Genomic DNA, 15,075 nt, shown 5'->3' with positions numbered 1-15,075 from the left:
AAAATTGACAATGACATTGACATCATACTTTGTAGTGTTGCTAGAATGAAATTAAATATTAATTAAGACCGTATAAATAAGAATATCTATTCTCATTCTTAGTCTATCGGTCATAGTTAAAAATATAATACTCTAAAGATGCTTATACGATCGATCGTTGATTGCTTTTTGAGTAGAATTTGAACAAAAAATTTATTCATAGATTTTTTATTAGTAGATAGGTAGCTAAAACGAAATGTAACGAATCATCATCATTTTAGCCTTTATCCGTCCACTGCTGGACATAAGTCTCTTTCATAAATGTAATGAATAAACAATTAAAATTTATACGAATCACAATTAGACCAGAATAACCTCCATTTTAGATTATATAGAGCATCAAGTTGCAAAAACAGGTCAACTTTTTGTTAACAAATTGTCAAATTAGCTAACTCGTTTTTTCAGTGTTCTATATACTTATGCACATAATGTATATATCGTTGATTATTTAATAAATAAAATGAGTCTTTATGAATTAAAAAGACGCAAAAATAGAACAAAATAAACATAGAAATTATAAAGTAAATACTCATAATTATTTATCACACAAGATTGTATGAAAAAGTTGACCCGCTTTTCTAGAAGCTTTTGTATCGAGATACTTTAATTAAGTCTCTCATAAATTTTTTTATTGTAATAATACCAAAAGGCAGCTTTATCAAAGGAACACGAGGTATTTATTAAAGAAAAACCACGTTTTCTTATTGCGTCAATTTCTCTAAAAACTTTGGGAGATTTTCCCTCTAACAGGCGGAAAAATTCAAGACTTCGTTCACGCCGATATAAATATTGTGCTTGCAGGAATAGGAGTCGACACAAAGTTTACTAATAAATAGTACAAAATGAGTTTATGCAACTTAGAATGGCAAACAAGCTGATGGCCCACTTAATGGAAAGTGTTAACCTTCGTTTATAGACATGAGCAGTATCATGGACATAACAGAGTATACTGTTTCGTCCATGATACCTCCCATGCATTGCCATTCCCGAGGACTCAGGTGTTATTCCTTTGTACCCTGTAAATTCATTGCCATACCCCCTCTTCAAACCGAAACACATCCATGCAAACACAACTGCTTCACGGTAGAAACACGAGTACCCAAGCAAACGATTTTTGTACAAAATCTCTCTCTGGTGAAGTAAAACATATAATTTTAATAACAATTGGGAGGATGACTTTTGTATGGTAAAGGATAAGTGAATTTGTCTCATTTACCGTACATCAGTTGTAAAACCTAGGCATGGTAACTTAGAGAAGCATCTTAAAATAGTTCGTAAAACACAAAGTAAATTATTTTTTGAAAAATTAAATAAACCATATTCACAAGATCAGCCAAACAAACAAAAGCTGCATTGATCGTGTCATTTAAAATATTTCGTATATTGGCGAAACATAAGAAACTATTTGAAGACGGATCGGTTGTCAAGGAAGCAGTTATTGAATTGAAGCAAGAGAGACTTTATTTGGAGATTTTAAAAATAAAATAGAGATTATGTCTGCTATTACAGAACTTCTGTTTTCTCGTCCGTCTGTCACATTGTGTGTTGAAGTCGGGAGTCAGGACAAGGCAAATAAACTAAAACATGATATCATGGAATGTATTTGTTTACAGTTTAACGCATCCGCCGATATGAATAATATTGCCCAGCTGTGTATTTTTATTTGAATGGTAATCAGTGACATGTCGGCAAAGGAAGAGTTTTTGACAATGATTCCTTTAAAAGGAAAGGCCTATGGCAAAGATATATATGACGTTTCCTCTTCAATTTTATAACAAAACTACAATTTACTAAAATATGAACTAGTGTGCATTATAACTAATGGGATAACAGTAATAACTGGAAACAAAAACGGTTTTCTATAGAAAACTTATTTTTATGCACCTTACCTAGGTAACAATCCTGCATCACATAGATTTGCAGCCTGTCAGAGTCGATGTCTAACAATATTGAGGTACATCGCCAGCAATTCAAATTTGAGCACCCTTGGACTAAAAATATTTTAAATACACAATCGGGACTTAATATGATAAAAAAAGTTTTTCATCACGTTAAGTCCTGATTGTGTATTTAAAATATGTGTAAATAACTAAATAATATTTTTTATCAATTTAATTCATTATCCATCAAAAAATTTTGCACATATGGTGGGAAAGTCCTTGTCACCCCATTGTCAAACTTGTAATACCATCGATGATGTGTATCATATTCTATTAGAGTGTCGTATTAACACGAAGGAAAGAGAAGAATTCATGCGCCACTTTAACTTAAATAAATTGAATGTTGGTCTTATTCAATCTATGTTAGCTGAACTTAAACCAGAAAATTTTGAACATTTCTGTAAATTATTTATGCCCATTAATTCTTCTCTTTCCGCCTTTAGGGAAAGTAGATAAAGTTTTGTTTGAGAAATCAGTTCAGGGTACGATAGGACTGATATACCTGAAGAAGGTAAAAGCCCTTTAAATAATAATAATAATAAAAAAAAATTTGTTCATGAATGGCTCAAATATTTTTGTCCTTATTAATCTATGTTTTTATGTAAAAATCATTTTCACGCATATTTCTGCCGCAAAGCTGTAGTAACGTTGCTACTGTCTGTTTTCAATTCGAAGAGACTGATAGGTATTAATTATAAAATATTGAAGAGCTACACTTTTGTCGGCCTATCCTTACCACTCTCAAAGCTTTTTGTCAAGATTTTTTTTATGTAACTTATAATGGCGAACAAGCTGACGGCTCACCTGATGGAAAGTGGTAACTGTAGTCTATACACATGAGCAGTACCATAGACATAACAGAGTATACTGTTTCGCCCATGATACCCCCTATGCGTTGCTATTTCTGAGGACTCAGGTGTTATTCCTCTGTACCCTGTAAATTCACTGCCATATCCCACCTTTCAAACCGAAACACAGCTTTGCAAACACAACTGCTTCACTATAGAAATACGAATGGGACAGAGGTGCCCAAGCAAACGACTTGTACAAAATTTGCCTTTGGTAAATTGCAGTCGCTGAGAGGTTCTAACATAACACCTCATTCGTCAGGAATACCGTGGTGCATGGTACTTTCATATCTAGGTATACAGTTACTGAAAGATATCTTGGACTAATTTTTTAAGTTTCAACATTTTGGTAGACGGTCAGTTTGTTTACCATTCAAAAAAAAAAAAAGAAACTATAAAATTCAAACTAGGTGAAAGGTGACCAATATGCGTAATGTCTGCACATAGTACGCCGAATAAATTAGTCTCATCACATCTTTTGAATAGCAAGAATTATGTAATTTATACCACATTTATGGGCCTCATGGTCTTAATTATATTGTTTTACATAAGTAGGGAGTGGCAAATAATAAGTAAAAAATAACATTACAATTTATTAACATAAATAATATTAATTTACAGATGTTTTTATTTAAGTTTTTAAATAAAATTCAAGTAAAAACCAATGAATTCTCCATTGATATCAATCTCACATTCATATTAATTACATCATCCACTCTCAGACGTACCTACCTACTTATATCTACTTGTAAAAATATCACTAAAGGCAGTGGTAGGTTGTTACAGTCAACTTAACCTAAGCCTCATTTAGCCTACTTAGACCTCAAGTCAACAGTTTCGAATCCTGAATCGGGGATAGTGGCTACTTTCGACGGCCTTAATTCGGGCGGTTGTGATCTAGAAAGCGAGGCTCTTTTATGTCTCGGAGGTGGAACTGGTGCAGGAGGTGGGACCTTTGACTTCAAAAGGTTCTTTATTCTCATGCCACCGCGATAATAGTACAGGTAAATGCCAGCGAGCACGGCCACCGCGATGAACAGGGCAGCAATCGCAACCATAACTCCGTACCAAGCGGTTCCCGAGGTTTCTTCCGGCGTTGGTACAGTCGGCGGTTTCCTGCTTGGAGGCACGTACGAAGGTCTCGGCCTTCTTGTGGTGGTCGCGAATTTCTCGCCTATCGCGATATCTGCACACGCTCTGAATTCTTCTTGCGGTCCACAGCCCACAGCTTCTGTTCCGTTCTCGCAGCTTCCCCAGTTGTTTCCAGCGATGTATCGCCATTGCATAACGCAATGCGAGCATTCTAGATCTTCAGGCAATCTGTACTTCATTTCGTAAACTCTGTTTCCGTCTTTGGGATAGAATTTTGTACCGTCCTTTCCATCGATTTTTAAAACGTTCTTGTCCAAACATTCCTGAGTTGTGCCTTTGTATTCGTCGCAGACTCTGAACTCGAAGTAACCGTTGTGATTGGCCGTCAATTCGACTTTGATTGTGACGGTGTCTTTTGGGGCATATTTGCGGACGATGACACCTTTGTAAAACCTTCCTCCGAATTCGTGCGGGCGTGGACTCGGTGCGTCCCAAGCATCGCCACAGACTCCACACTTGCCGTCATTCTTATTCCATTGTCTGGAGAATCCACCGCAGTAGAGTTCGTGATCATTGTAGTTGTGTGGGGTGTCGAAACCATAACGCCATGCTGATGCCCTCGATGGCGGTTCAATCAGTCGCCCGTGGCCGCTAACGCACGTCAATGAAACAGCTAATATTGTCAGGCAACTCCATATAATCTGCAAAGAAAGAAATCAATATTAACATGTGTTTATTTTACTTTACTGTAAAAAAGGGAATTTTTCCATTGGACTGTTTTTCTATAAGTACATATATGGTAAAATTTTTGTAAAATCTGAACCAATTTTAATGATATTCTTTAAAGACTTTTTGACAGACCAATTTAAATACAAAGGACAAATTCTAAGAGCATAGATATATCAATAGGCCAGTATTAAAGTGCCTTATTATTATTTTTTTTATATCGGAAGACTTTTTATGTTAACCATGGGATCGAAACAAATTTTCTTAAACTAATAACTATGAAAAAAAATTACTAAATAGAGCGACCGTGAAGGAAGGACTACTGGGAAACGATGGGCACAATAATTATAAATCGATTTTTGTGGAATGACGACATAATAAACTACTTTCGCCATGCTCTATGGAGCAGATCTGACCCATAGAGTTTTGCAAAGAAGTCCATTCGCAAACTTTTTCATCTGGAAATATTAGTTTTCGTTCCGATAGTCATTTAGCTGTTGCAATGAGCCCCATGCATAATTGTGAACCAATAAATAACTCGGCGGTTAACCGATGACATGGTATAATACCATGGGAACTAGTGACGTAACATTACATCACTGCATCTAATCAGTTGAGTGGTATTGTATCTATTGCAATCATAAACTATTTACATTTCATCCACATTTTTTGGACTACACAATTACAATGAAATTTTATTATGTATGAAATACATATTCGCAATGTGCATTGCTGGTGTTATTAAATGCTAACTACTTGTTTATTATGTTGTTTCAAAATATTAATTACTCTCTCTGTACATATTACGTTAATTATTACTATATATTTTTTTTTTAATTTCGACACACCAGAGCATACGTATTAATTTTTTTGCGATGAAGTTTTTCAAGCGGATAGTCTAGACACGTAGCGAGTATGGTGATTATTTGTATCGCATATATATATATATATATATATATATATATATATATATATTATAACACTGGGGATAAACGAACATGCGGCTCACCTGATGGTAAGTGACTACCGCCGTCCATGATCACCCATAACACCAAAGGCATTGCGATTGTGCTGCTGGCCTTTTAAAAAGGAATATGCTCTTTTCCTGAAGGTTATAAAGTCATATTGGTTCGGAAATACTGCTGCTAGAAATGATTCAAAGAGTGGTTATGCGTGGAAGAAACTGCCTAAAAATTTGGATGTAAATTATCGTTTCTTTTAGAGAAATGTTTATAAATGTTGCCACTATGCGCCAACTAAATATTATTCTTTCTTGCCAGTTTTCAATTCGCTTTATTTTGAAACATTCATAATAAAAAAAAATACGGTCAATTTATACCGAACGTACCAAAAACTAAACGTTTAAGAGATGGACAGCAGCTTCCTTCTTAATACATCACTAAAGCCTAATTTCCATTGCCAATATGCGTGCCAAGCGTGGCAACTACTGGCAATACCCTCCCAATAGGAGAGGTCTATGTTCAGCAATGGACAGTTAACAGATGATAGGGTATTTTATGTGGCACTACAAATAATAGCGATGGTGAAGTGAGTTTTTATAGCACACATAGTGCTGACTATAATTTCCATAATTTCAATAGATGACCTTACAGTTTATTTACAACTTTCAATAGAATATAAATAATTGATGTATCTACGATTAACAAATTGACTGTAACATGCGATGCTTTTATTAAAATACTTATAGTAGACATAGTTGCCATTAAAATATTTAAATACTGCTTTTTTTTTATGGATGATAATGGAATGGTAATCCCGCCTGCGTTAATGGGATACGCTGGCGGGCCACCAGTGAGGGATGATAGGTGAGAATGAAAGGGCAGGTCAGTTATCCCATCGTGCTGAATTCCAGATGTATTCATGTTGCATGGGGGACCACGTGGAAGTCGGCCTGCCTTCCCGCTCAATACTACCTATTGATCATTAAGATTCTTAATGATCAATAGGTAGTATTGTAAGATCAATATATCATAAAGATATTAATTTAAAATCTTTAAAGGTCATAAAGAATTAGTTCATTTAAAAAATATTAAACATGGGTTCTATTACTTACAATTCATCTGCGCATTTATATACATACCTAATTATTATTATGTATAAATATGTATATAAGTTAATAAATAATACAAATTAATTTTTATAGATAAATGTTCAACCAACATCAAAAAGGGAGTCTTACTTCTTGAAATGGCGGATTTTTTTTAATGAAAATGGTTTTTTTTTATATACAACTTATAATGGCAAACAAACTGACGTCCCACCTGATGGAAAGTGGTAACCGTCACCTATAAACATGAGCAGTACCATGGTATAATAGAGTATACTGTTTCGCCCATGATACCCCCCATGCGTTGCCATTCCTGAAAACTCAGGTGTTATTCCTCTGTACCCAGTAAATTCACGCCATATCCCACCCTTCAAACCGAAACACAGCCATGCAAACACAACTGCTTCACGGTTGAAACACGAATGGGACAGGGGTAAACTCTTCCTCTGGTAAATATGACTAGTATAATGTAATCATGTTACCCAAACTACGTACCTACATTTATAAAGCTAGACAGGTACACGGATCACGTATCTTCAATTTGAGACAATCATAAATTATCATAAATCAACGGAAACAACGTTTAACTGCATTTCTACTTATTTCGTATGCCACGATACTTTAGTTTAGCTAACGATTATCATAATGATTTGCAAGCACTCATTTGTGTCTAACATCAATGTCATGAACAGACGCCACGATACCATGGCCCATGAGACGGCGGAACATCGTGTGACTGGCTTAAAATCTCTGCAATATTAGCGGAGTGACGTAATACGATTCACTTAGTGTCATTCACCTGTGTGCCAGTACTTTTTTAATGTATGAAAACGGAATTGCACCATTCCATTTTCATTTTTCCCGCCTACGATAACGGTGTACAATGGCGGACCACCAGTGGAGCATAAAATAATGAGTACGTTAGAGGGTATACTATGAAATGTTTTCCGAAATTTCTGGCTTGAACGAAACATAAATTTGATGTTGAAAATATATAATATATACAGTTTAAAAAAAGTTTAAGGATTGCTCCTCTGGATATTTATGTTAGGATTTATTATGAACAAAATGTTACAAGGTAACACGAAATTGAGTCCGAAAATTCGGAATTTCATTTCACGGTAGACCCCTTGATGCTAGCAATGGAGATCAATGTTCGAGTACTAACAATTTCCTAATACATTGTTTATTCAACGAGAATTAATCATGATTGGTCTACAGACCTGCTTTTACCCTCAGCTATCATTCCTTGTTCCGCCAACGTATACCGATTGCGCAAGAGGGTTACAACTGCGTTATCATCTTAGAAAAAACTTATTCTGTGGCATTCGTGGTGTATTTAATTTTATATTATTTATTCAATTATCACATTGCTGTTCATTCCATTTTACATAAAACATGTATAGACGACTTCCGCAATTCACTGGTGGACACTTTGTTTTGCGCAAATGAGGTTCCGGGTTCGATTTTCGGTTGGGCCAATTAGGACACTAGTGTTGGCCCGAGTCTGGATGTTTTAAGTTGTGCCTCTAGATACTTATAGCCAGATTTCCCATAACTCCGCGTACTCTAGCTATAGGACCAGGTAATTGATGTGATTATGTGGCACTCAGCATAAAAAACAATAATGTTGAAACTTGAAATTATCGATTTTATCTTTTAAAGATCTAAAATATCGATGTTCCCATAAAATGTATGGATCAAGACCGTGACCCGAAAAGTTATTTATTGGAACAAATAAGCTGTTTTTCCCACACCATGCAATATAATACCGACATTATATTACTAATCATGCAACAAATCTGTTCGCTCACATCAGCGTGCTTGAGAAAGTCCGATCGTACGTCTTAAGTTATGAGCGAAGCGCGTTTATCACTTTAAAGCTTTAACATGTGTCCAAATCAACAAAATTTAAGAAAATAAATACTATCTAATAGTCGATTATTTTAAAACTTGAGCAAATAATTGTGGACGATAGGGGCCTAGCAATCACGATGATTATACGTAAAGTAGTTGTGTTTACATGGCTGTGTTTTGGTTTAAAGGGTGGGATATGGCGTGAATTTACTGGGTACAGAGGAATAACACCTGAGTCCTCAGGAATGGCAACGCATGGTGAAACAGTATCATAGGTACATATATCATAGGTGAAACAGTATACTCTGTTATGTCCATAGTAAAGCTTATGTCTATAAGCGACGGTTACCACTTTCCATTAGGTGGACCCTCAGCTTGTTTGCCATTCTAAGTTGTATAAAAAAAAAGATTAGTTATTTCGTTTTTGTTTCATCAATTCGTATTTATTTTTTCATCTCTCGATTATCTTGATTCGATTCGAGTACAATCCTAATTACACGTTTCAGATCAGAGACCTATTCGTTTACAGATTATGCACTATTCAATTAGTTAAATAAAATAGTTTTCCTTTGCTTTACTTTCTAGACAACTTCTAGTACGTTTGACGTCGCTTTGTTTCTAATACGGCATTTCCATGCTTTTTATATAATATCTATACATTGACTTTGAATTCATTCTTTAATCCCTTGCTTCAAAATGACCCGTCATTCATTCATGAGACCTAAAAAAACTAAAAAATACTGTATTTTTGACAAAAGAACAATGACGGATTGAAAAAAGTCCATTACGCGATCGAAAATAAAGTTTCACGTTCAGGTGTGTCATTTTACTTGTCTATCATTTGTAAATTCTATTATATAATTATATCATGACATTTATATGCATGTAATCTGTACTCAATGTTGTGTACGCCTGTTATAGGTATGCATATCAGCATGCTACACAAAAAATGTTATTTAATTTATGTATAATATGTATACTGTTGGTGTGCCTAATTCGAAATAAATAAATAAAATAAATATTTTTTTATCATATTTCATTACTAGCTAATTGGAACTAGTTATAAAGATAATAAACACATTACCAGGAATGCCCATAAGAGTTAGCTGTTCTGCGTAACTAACTCTTTATAATAATAGTCGTATAATCCCGCACTAAGTTTATAGCTTGCACGTCACATCTGCCCCGTGTGAAATGTTTACTAACATCGGCATTGTTTGGTGTTAGTGTTTTTCGTTTTAAGTTTCTAAAGCAAACGATTGGAAAATTATCCATCGAGTTTACTAATTGTCACAATATTTGTGTTAAAAGCGTTCACAGTTGCATTCATCTGTTAATATAAAAAATATATAAGTTTGGTCGTATGCTCTTGGCATAGTGCCAAGAGTAGTGATTATGCCTTTCTTTCCAGTGGGTGTCGTAAGAGACGATTAAGGGAGGGCGAAGGATGGATAGCAGCGTCCCTCTTATAACATTTCTAAAGTGTAACTGCGGTTGCCAATCCGCCTGCCAAGCGTGGCAACTACTGGCAAAACCCTCCAAGGGGGAGACTTATGTTCAGCAGTGGACAGTTAAAGGCTGATATGATGAAGATGATTCAAAAATAATTTAACAACTTTCAATGTTTCTGATTGATCATTTAAAAAGTGTTCTGCAAACAAACTAAAATAATTATTCATAGAACGTTGCGTATAAATCTAATAGGAAAAAATTTGTATATACTATATATTTTGGTTCAGATTTTTTCGAATTCTTTTTACTATCAAAACCCAATATTTATTGACATCTTAATAAGAATATTATTGCATGATTCATGTTTTAGCAGTTTCAGTTCGCTAGTAATGTACTTTTGTCTAATAAATTAGAAAGATTGAACAAAGGCCGCCCTAGACGGACGTATGTTGACCAAATAGGCGACGTGCTGAAGAAGGGCCAAATTAAAAGTACCCGTAACCGGCGAGCGTGTATGAAAGATTGATGAACGTGGAAGAAGCGAAAGAGGTTTCTTTGAATCGAAGCATTTGTCGTTTCATTATTTCTGCCTACCTTAATGGGAGACAGGCGTGGCAGATATGTATGTATGTATGTAAAGATTGAACAACGCACAGTATGTTTTTTGACCCAAAAAACAACCATACTATTTTTATATTTTTATTTTGTAGAATAGGTCATTACAAAAGTAAGAGTAGAACTCCCGACGATCAATTCTTATCTGGTTCAGAGATATGATTTTTTTAATTTTAATTCTATGGAAATCAGAAATTCCATAAAAAACAGCTATTATAAAAAAAACTATTCAATATTTCGTTCAATATTAATTAGCCCTGTGTAAAAGTTCAAATTTTCTTTCATATAGAAAAACTATATTACCGGTATTTAGCCGGCTTAGGTATGGAGAAATTTCATTTTGATCTCAATTTTGAAATTTTTTTTTTTGATATTCTTTGGGTGGCTGGATTCAAAAACTAAATCATATTGTAGCTTAGGCTAATGTTGATATGCCCTAATATTTTGAAACATGTAACCCGCAGGATCTGCGAGTTATGAAGATTCTAAATTCTAAAGATTCTTTGGTTCTGTTTATCGTATAGACTTATAACATACGCATATTTTATAATCTAAGGTTTATCCCAAAGGGAAAGGTAAGGGACTCTGACCATACAGCTTATGACTTTCGTTATATTTCCTCATATTTCATTTTATTCTTTATTATTTTTTAAGATTGACAGATAACAGCGATGTTGCCACATTTCGATAAGCTTAAAATATGAATGCTCTTAATCATGGAAGGAGGCGTGGTGGATTTGACACAATTTATACAAAGGTGGAGACTTATTTACTTTATTAGGCATATGTCGGCAAATCGACGGTACATAATCGCTATCTTATATTTGTACAGCGATATAAAACCTATAATGGGCACCATATAAACTTTATTTACCTACTTAATACATTTTTAAACAGTGAAATGGAATGGTAACCCGACATTGCAGGAAACCAATGAGAGTTGATAGATGAGGATGAAAGTAAGTTAGTTGACCCATCGTAGTGAATTAGAAAAAAATTAACCACGACAGTTTCCAGGAGGAACCGCGTGGAGGTTGACCTAACAGGGTGTATTATTACTAACAATGAAACTTTTTTTTTTGATGGGTGAAAATGGTATGGTAATCCCGCCTGCGCTAATGGGATACGCTGGCGGAGCACCAGTGAAGGGTGATAGATGAGAATTAAAACAGGCCAGTTAGCCCATCATGATGAATTCATCAGGAATTAACCATGATAGTTTTCAGGGGGAACCGCGAGGAGGTCGATTTGGTTGGCTATATTGCTAGCAATGGGATTCTCGTTTTTTTTAAATAATTTACATCCCCTGTTATTACGTTTTTTGTTATGCATCTTAGAGTGGCAAACAAGCTAATGGTCCAACTGACGGAAAGTGGTAATCGTTGTTTATAGACATGAACAGTATCATAGACATAACAGAGTATACTGTGTCATCCATTATACCCTTTACGCATTACCATTTCAGAGAACAAAGGTGTTATGTTTTATACACTGTGATTTTAAACCTCAACAGCTATGCAAGCATAACTGCCTCACAGCAGAATCACGGATTGGATAGAGGTACTCAAACAGACGACTTTTGTGCAGTCTCCTTCTGGTGAAAATGTATTATGTTTTTTTTTATACTACTTAGAATGGCAAGCAAGCTGACGGCCCACCTGATGGAAAGTGGTAAACGTCGCCTATAGACATGAGCAGTACCATGGACGTAACAGAGTTTACTGTTTCGCCCATGATACCCCCATGCGTTGTCATTCCTGAGGACTCAGGTGTTATTCCTCTGTACCCAGTAAATTCATGCCATATCTCACCCTTCAAACCGAAACACAGCCATGCAAACACAACTGCTTCACGGTTGAAACACGAATGGAACAGAGGTACCCAAGCAATCGACTTTTGTACAAAGTCTCCTTCTGGTGAAATATGAATAAAATGTAATATGTAACTCTCTAATATGTAACTCTGTAATATGTAATCCTATGTTATATGAATAAAATTCCTTATTTCATATTTAGCTTTCTGCAGTTAAAAGAATTTTTAAAATCGAATAAGTATGTATTTTTGATTCTATATATTACATACAAAAAAACAGATCGTTCCTTCCAATTTTGTATTTGTATTTTGTATTTGTAGACAAACTTAATTTGCCGCATCAAGCAATAGGAATGTTATCATTATATTGTGTTAAAATTTAGAATAGAATAGAATAGAGTGTATGAAGAATGTAAGAAGAATAGAATAGAATATAGAATATAATAGAATATAAAATATATGATGATGGTACTATGACTCACAGTCTGTGACTTAAGACTTTACACCACTACGATGAGTTTTAAGCGCGTATCGTATGCATGCCACCTCCATTGCTTTTTTTTATTAATGTAATTGTTAAAGAAAAAAAATTGTCTTCACTAATGTAACTAAACCGCACGTTTTACTTGGTCTATTTTGGAATCCTGCAATGAGGAAGAGGGCGTTGGTGTTCGCGACACTTCTTTATACTTCTGCGGATATCTTCCTTTTTCAAAAATATTGTAATCAATATTTTTGTTTCAAATAAAGAATTATTATTTAAAAAATGTAAATAAAGAATTCACTTAAAATTAGAGAGGAACAATTGTTCATATATTATTTTCTATGTGTCATTTAGTGTTAAACGCACATATATTAGCGAGTCACTTTCGTTCCTTGCAATTCTGAGACTGTGACTAATAACATGATATCAACTAACAATAAGTCTTGCGGTCATTTCGGTGTTACAAATGTTTATAATTTAAATATAATAGACTCAATGAAGGCACAGTAAAATACGAATGGATGCCCCTCACGTGTCTTGGGTCAGCCGTGTTGCTAAACAATCGTCAATTATTTTTGCATGTGGCAACACCATACTTATATGCAACGAATGACCTAGGCTGCGTTCGAAACGTGTGAATTTTTTTAAATTTTTATACTAAAGTATTTATATTGTAATCTTTATGAAAATGTTGAATGTAAAGTAATATTAACAAACTTAGATAAGTAGGCACTTTCGTAATTTATTTTTAATTCTTTATTCTTTGTCTGTCCTGTTTCATTCTCACCTATCATCCCTCATTGGTAGTTTTCCCGCGTAAATTAATAGCGTAGGCGCAGTTATGGTTCTATTTTCAATGATACTTATTTTATTTTTAGATTTTATGGCTTGGTTGCAAGATCTTATTTTGTAATAAGTAGGTAAGGTACATACGTGAAATTAAGTGCAATAAAATACATTTTATTGATGAAAATGTAAGTTAATTGCTCAAAACGGCGACAATATGTTGATGCGTACTGCATTACAATTAGGTTCTTTTGGACGACAATTTCGCAAAGTAGGTTTATGTAACGTAGACTCATATTGTTACCTAGGTACCGTCAAGGGTATAGCCGTAAAATGTTGTTACACTTTCGTAAGTACATGCTGTGGCATAGGTCTATGGAAGTAAACATATGTCTATAAGCACAATTTGTAAACAATTTGTTCTTAGCATGTATATTTCTTAACGAATTTATATAATATTTATATATTTACACTTTATTGCACCATTTATAAAATAGTAAATACATTTAATTGTAATAAGAAATTATACAAAAGGCGGCCTTATCGCTAAGCAATTTCTTCCAAACAATCTTTGGGTAGAGAACATAGAGAAAAGAAAGAAAAAAAAAAATATATATATATATATATATACATAAACAAATACATACTTAAACATACATAAACTTAAAAGCACACATACAACAAGAGAGAGTGACACTGGAAGATGAAAATAGAACATGGGAAAATAGTGACTCACTTAAAGGGAGAATAAACGCCCCATATTCTCATAAATCGCCTAGTACTTTTTTTTTGTTAATGGATGATAATGGAATGGTAACCCCGCCCGCGCTAACGGTATATGCTGGCGGGGCACCAGTGAGGGATGGTAGGTGAGAATGAAAAAATTAGGTCAGTTAGCTCATCGTAATGAATATACCTGAAATTACAACAACATTAGCACGATGGTTTCCAGGGAGAACTACGTGGAGGACGACTTGACAGAGTATATTGCTAACAATGGGATTTAGGGTTCGCAATGCTAACAATCCTCGCCCCTTCGTTTAGTACTCAAGCTAGGGTACCCTAGCGTGTTCCCAGGATAATCTTGCTACTTAATATAATAAAATTGTAAGTAGTCAATGTCTGAAGGTTGACTGGTAGAGAGAGAACGCCTATAGTATTAAGTCCGCCTTTTTTATTACATTTTACTGATCAATAAAGTTTAAATAAATAAATTGTATAAGAGAAATAGTATGTGGTCATAATAACGATAATTTTACTTTAAATTACTCTTAATTACTAGGAATTAATTAGCAAAATTGACAGACTCGTGTTCTTAGAAATGATAGAAACTTAAAGCTTACTACTAAGGAGTAA

At 34.5% G+C, this 15,075-nt stretch overlaps 1 protein-coding gene across 1 annotated transcript in view; it reads right to left on the bottom strand.

Moving 5' to 3' along the window:
* Window positions 1–3,407: 3,407 nt before the first annotated feature.
* The window catches only part of LOC113515177 (uncharacterized), a 44,373-nt gene continuing 32,705 nt past the window's right edge, over window positions 3,408–15,075 (bottom strand). Inside the window, exon 2 of the mRNA XM_052896111.1 lies at window positions 3,408–4,620. Coding sequence (XP_052752071.1) covers window positions 3,640–4,620 — 981 coding nt within the window. The 3' untranslated portion in view covers window positions 3,408–3,639. The remainder of the gene's footprint in view (window positions 4,621–15,075) is intronic.

Source organism: Galleria mellonella, unplaced genomic scaffold (assembly GCF_026898425.1).
Source record: "Galleria mellonella isolate WM207_F2 unplaced genomic scaffold, CSIRO_AGI_GalMel_v1 utg312, whole genome shotgun sequence".
Lineage (NCBI taxonomy): Eukaryota > Metazoa > Arthropoda > Insecta > Lepidoptera > Pyralidae > Galleria > Galleria mellonella.
Note: the sequence above shows the minus strand (reverse complement) of the source record. Positions and strands in the feature narration are given on the sequence as shown.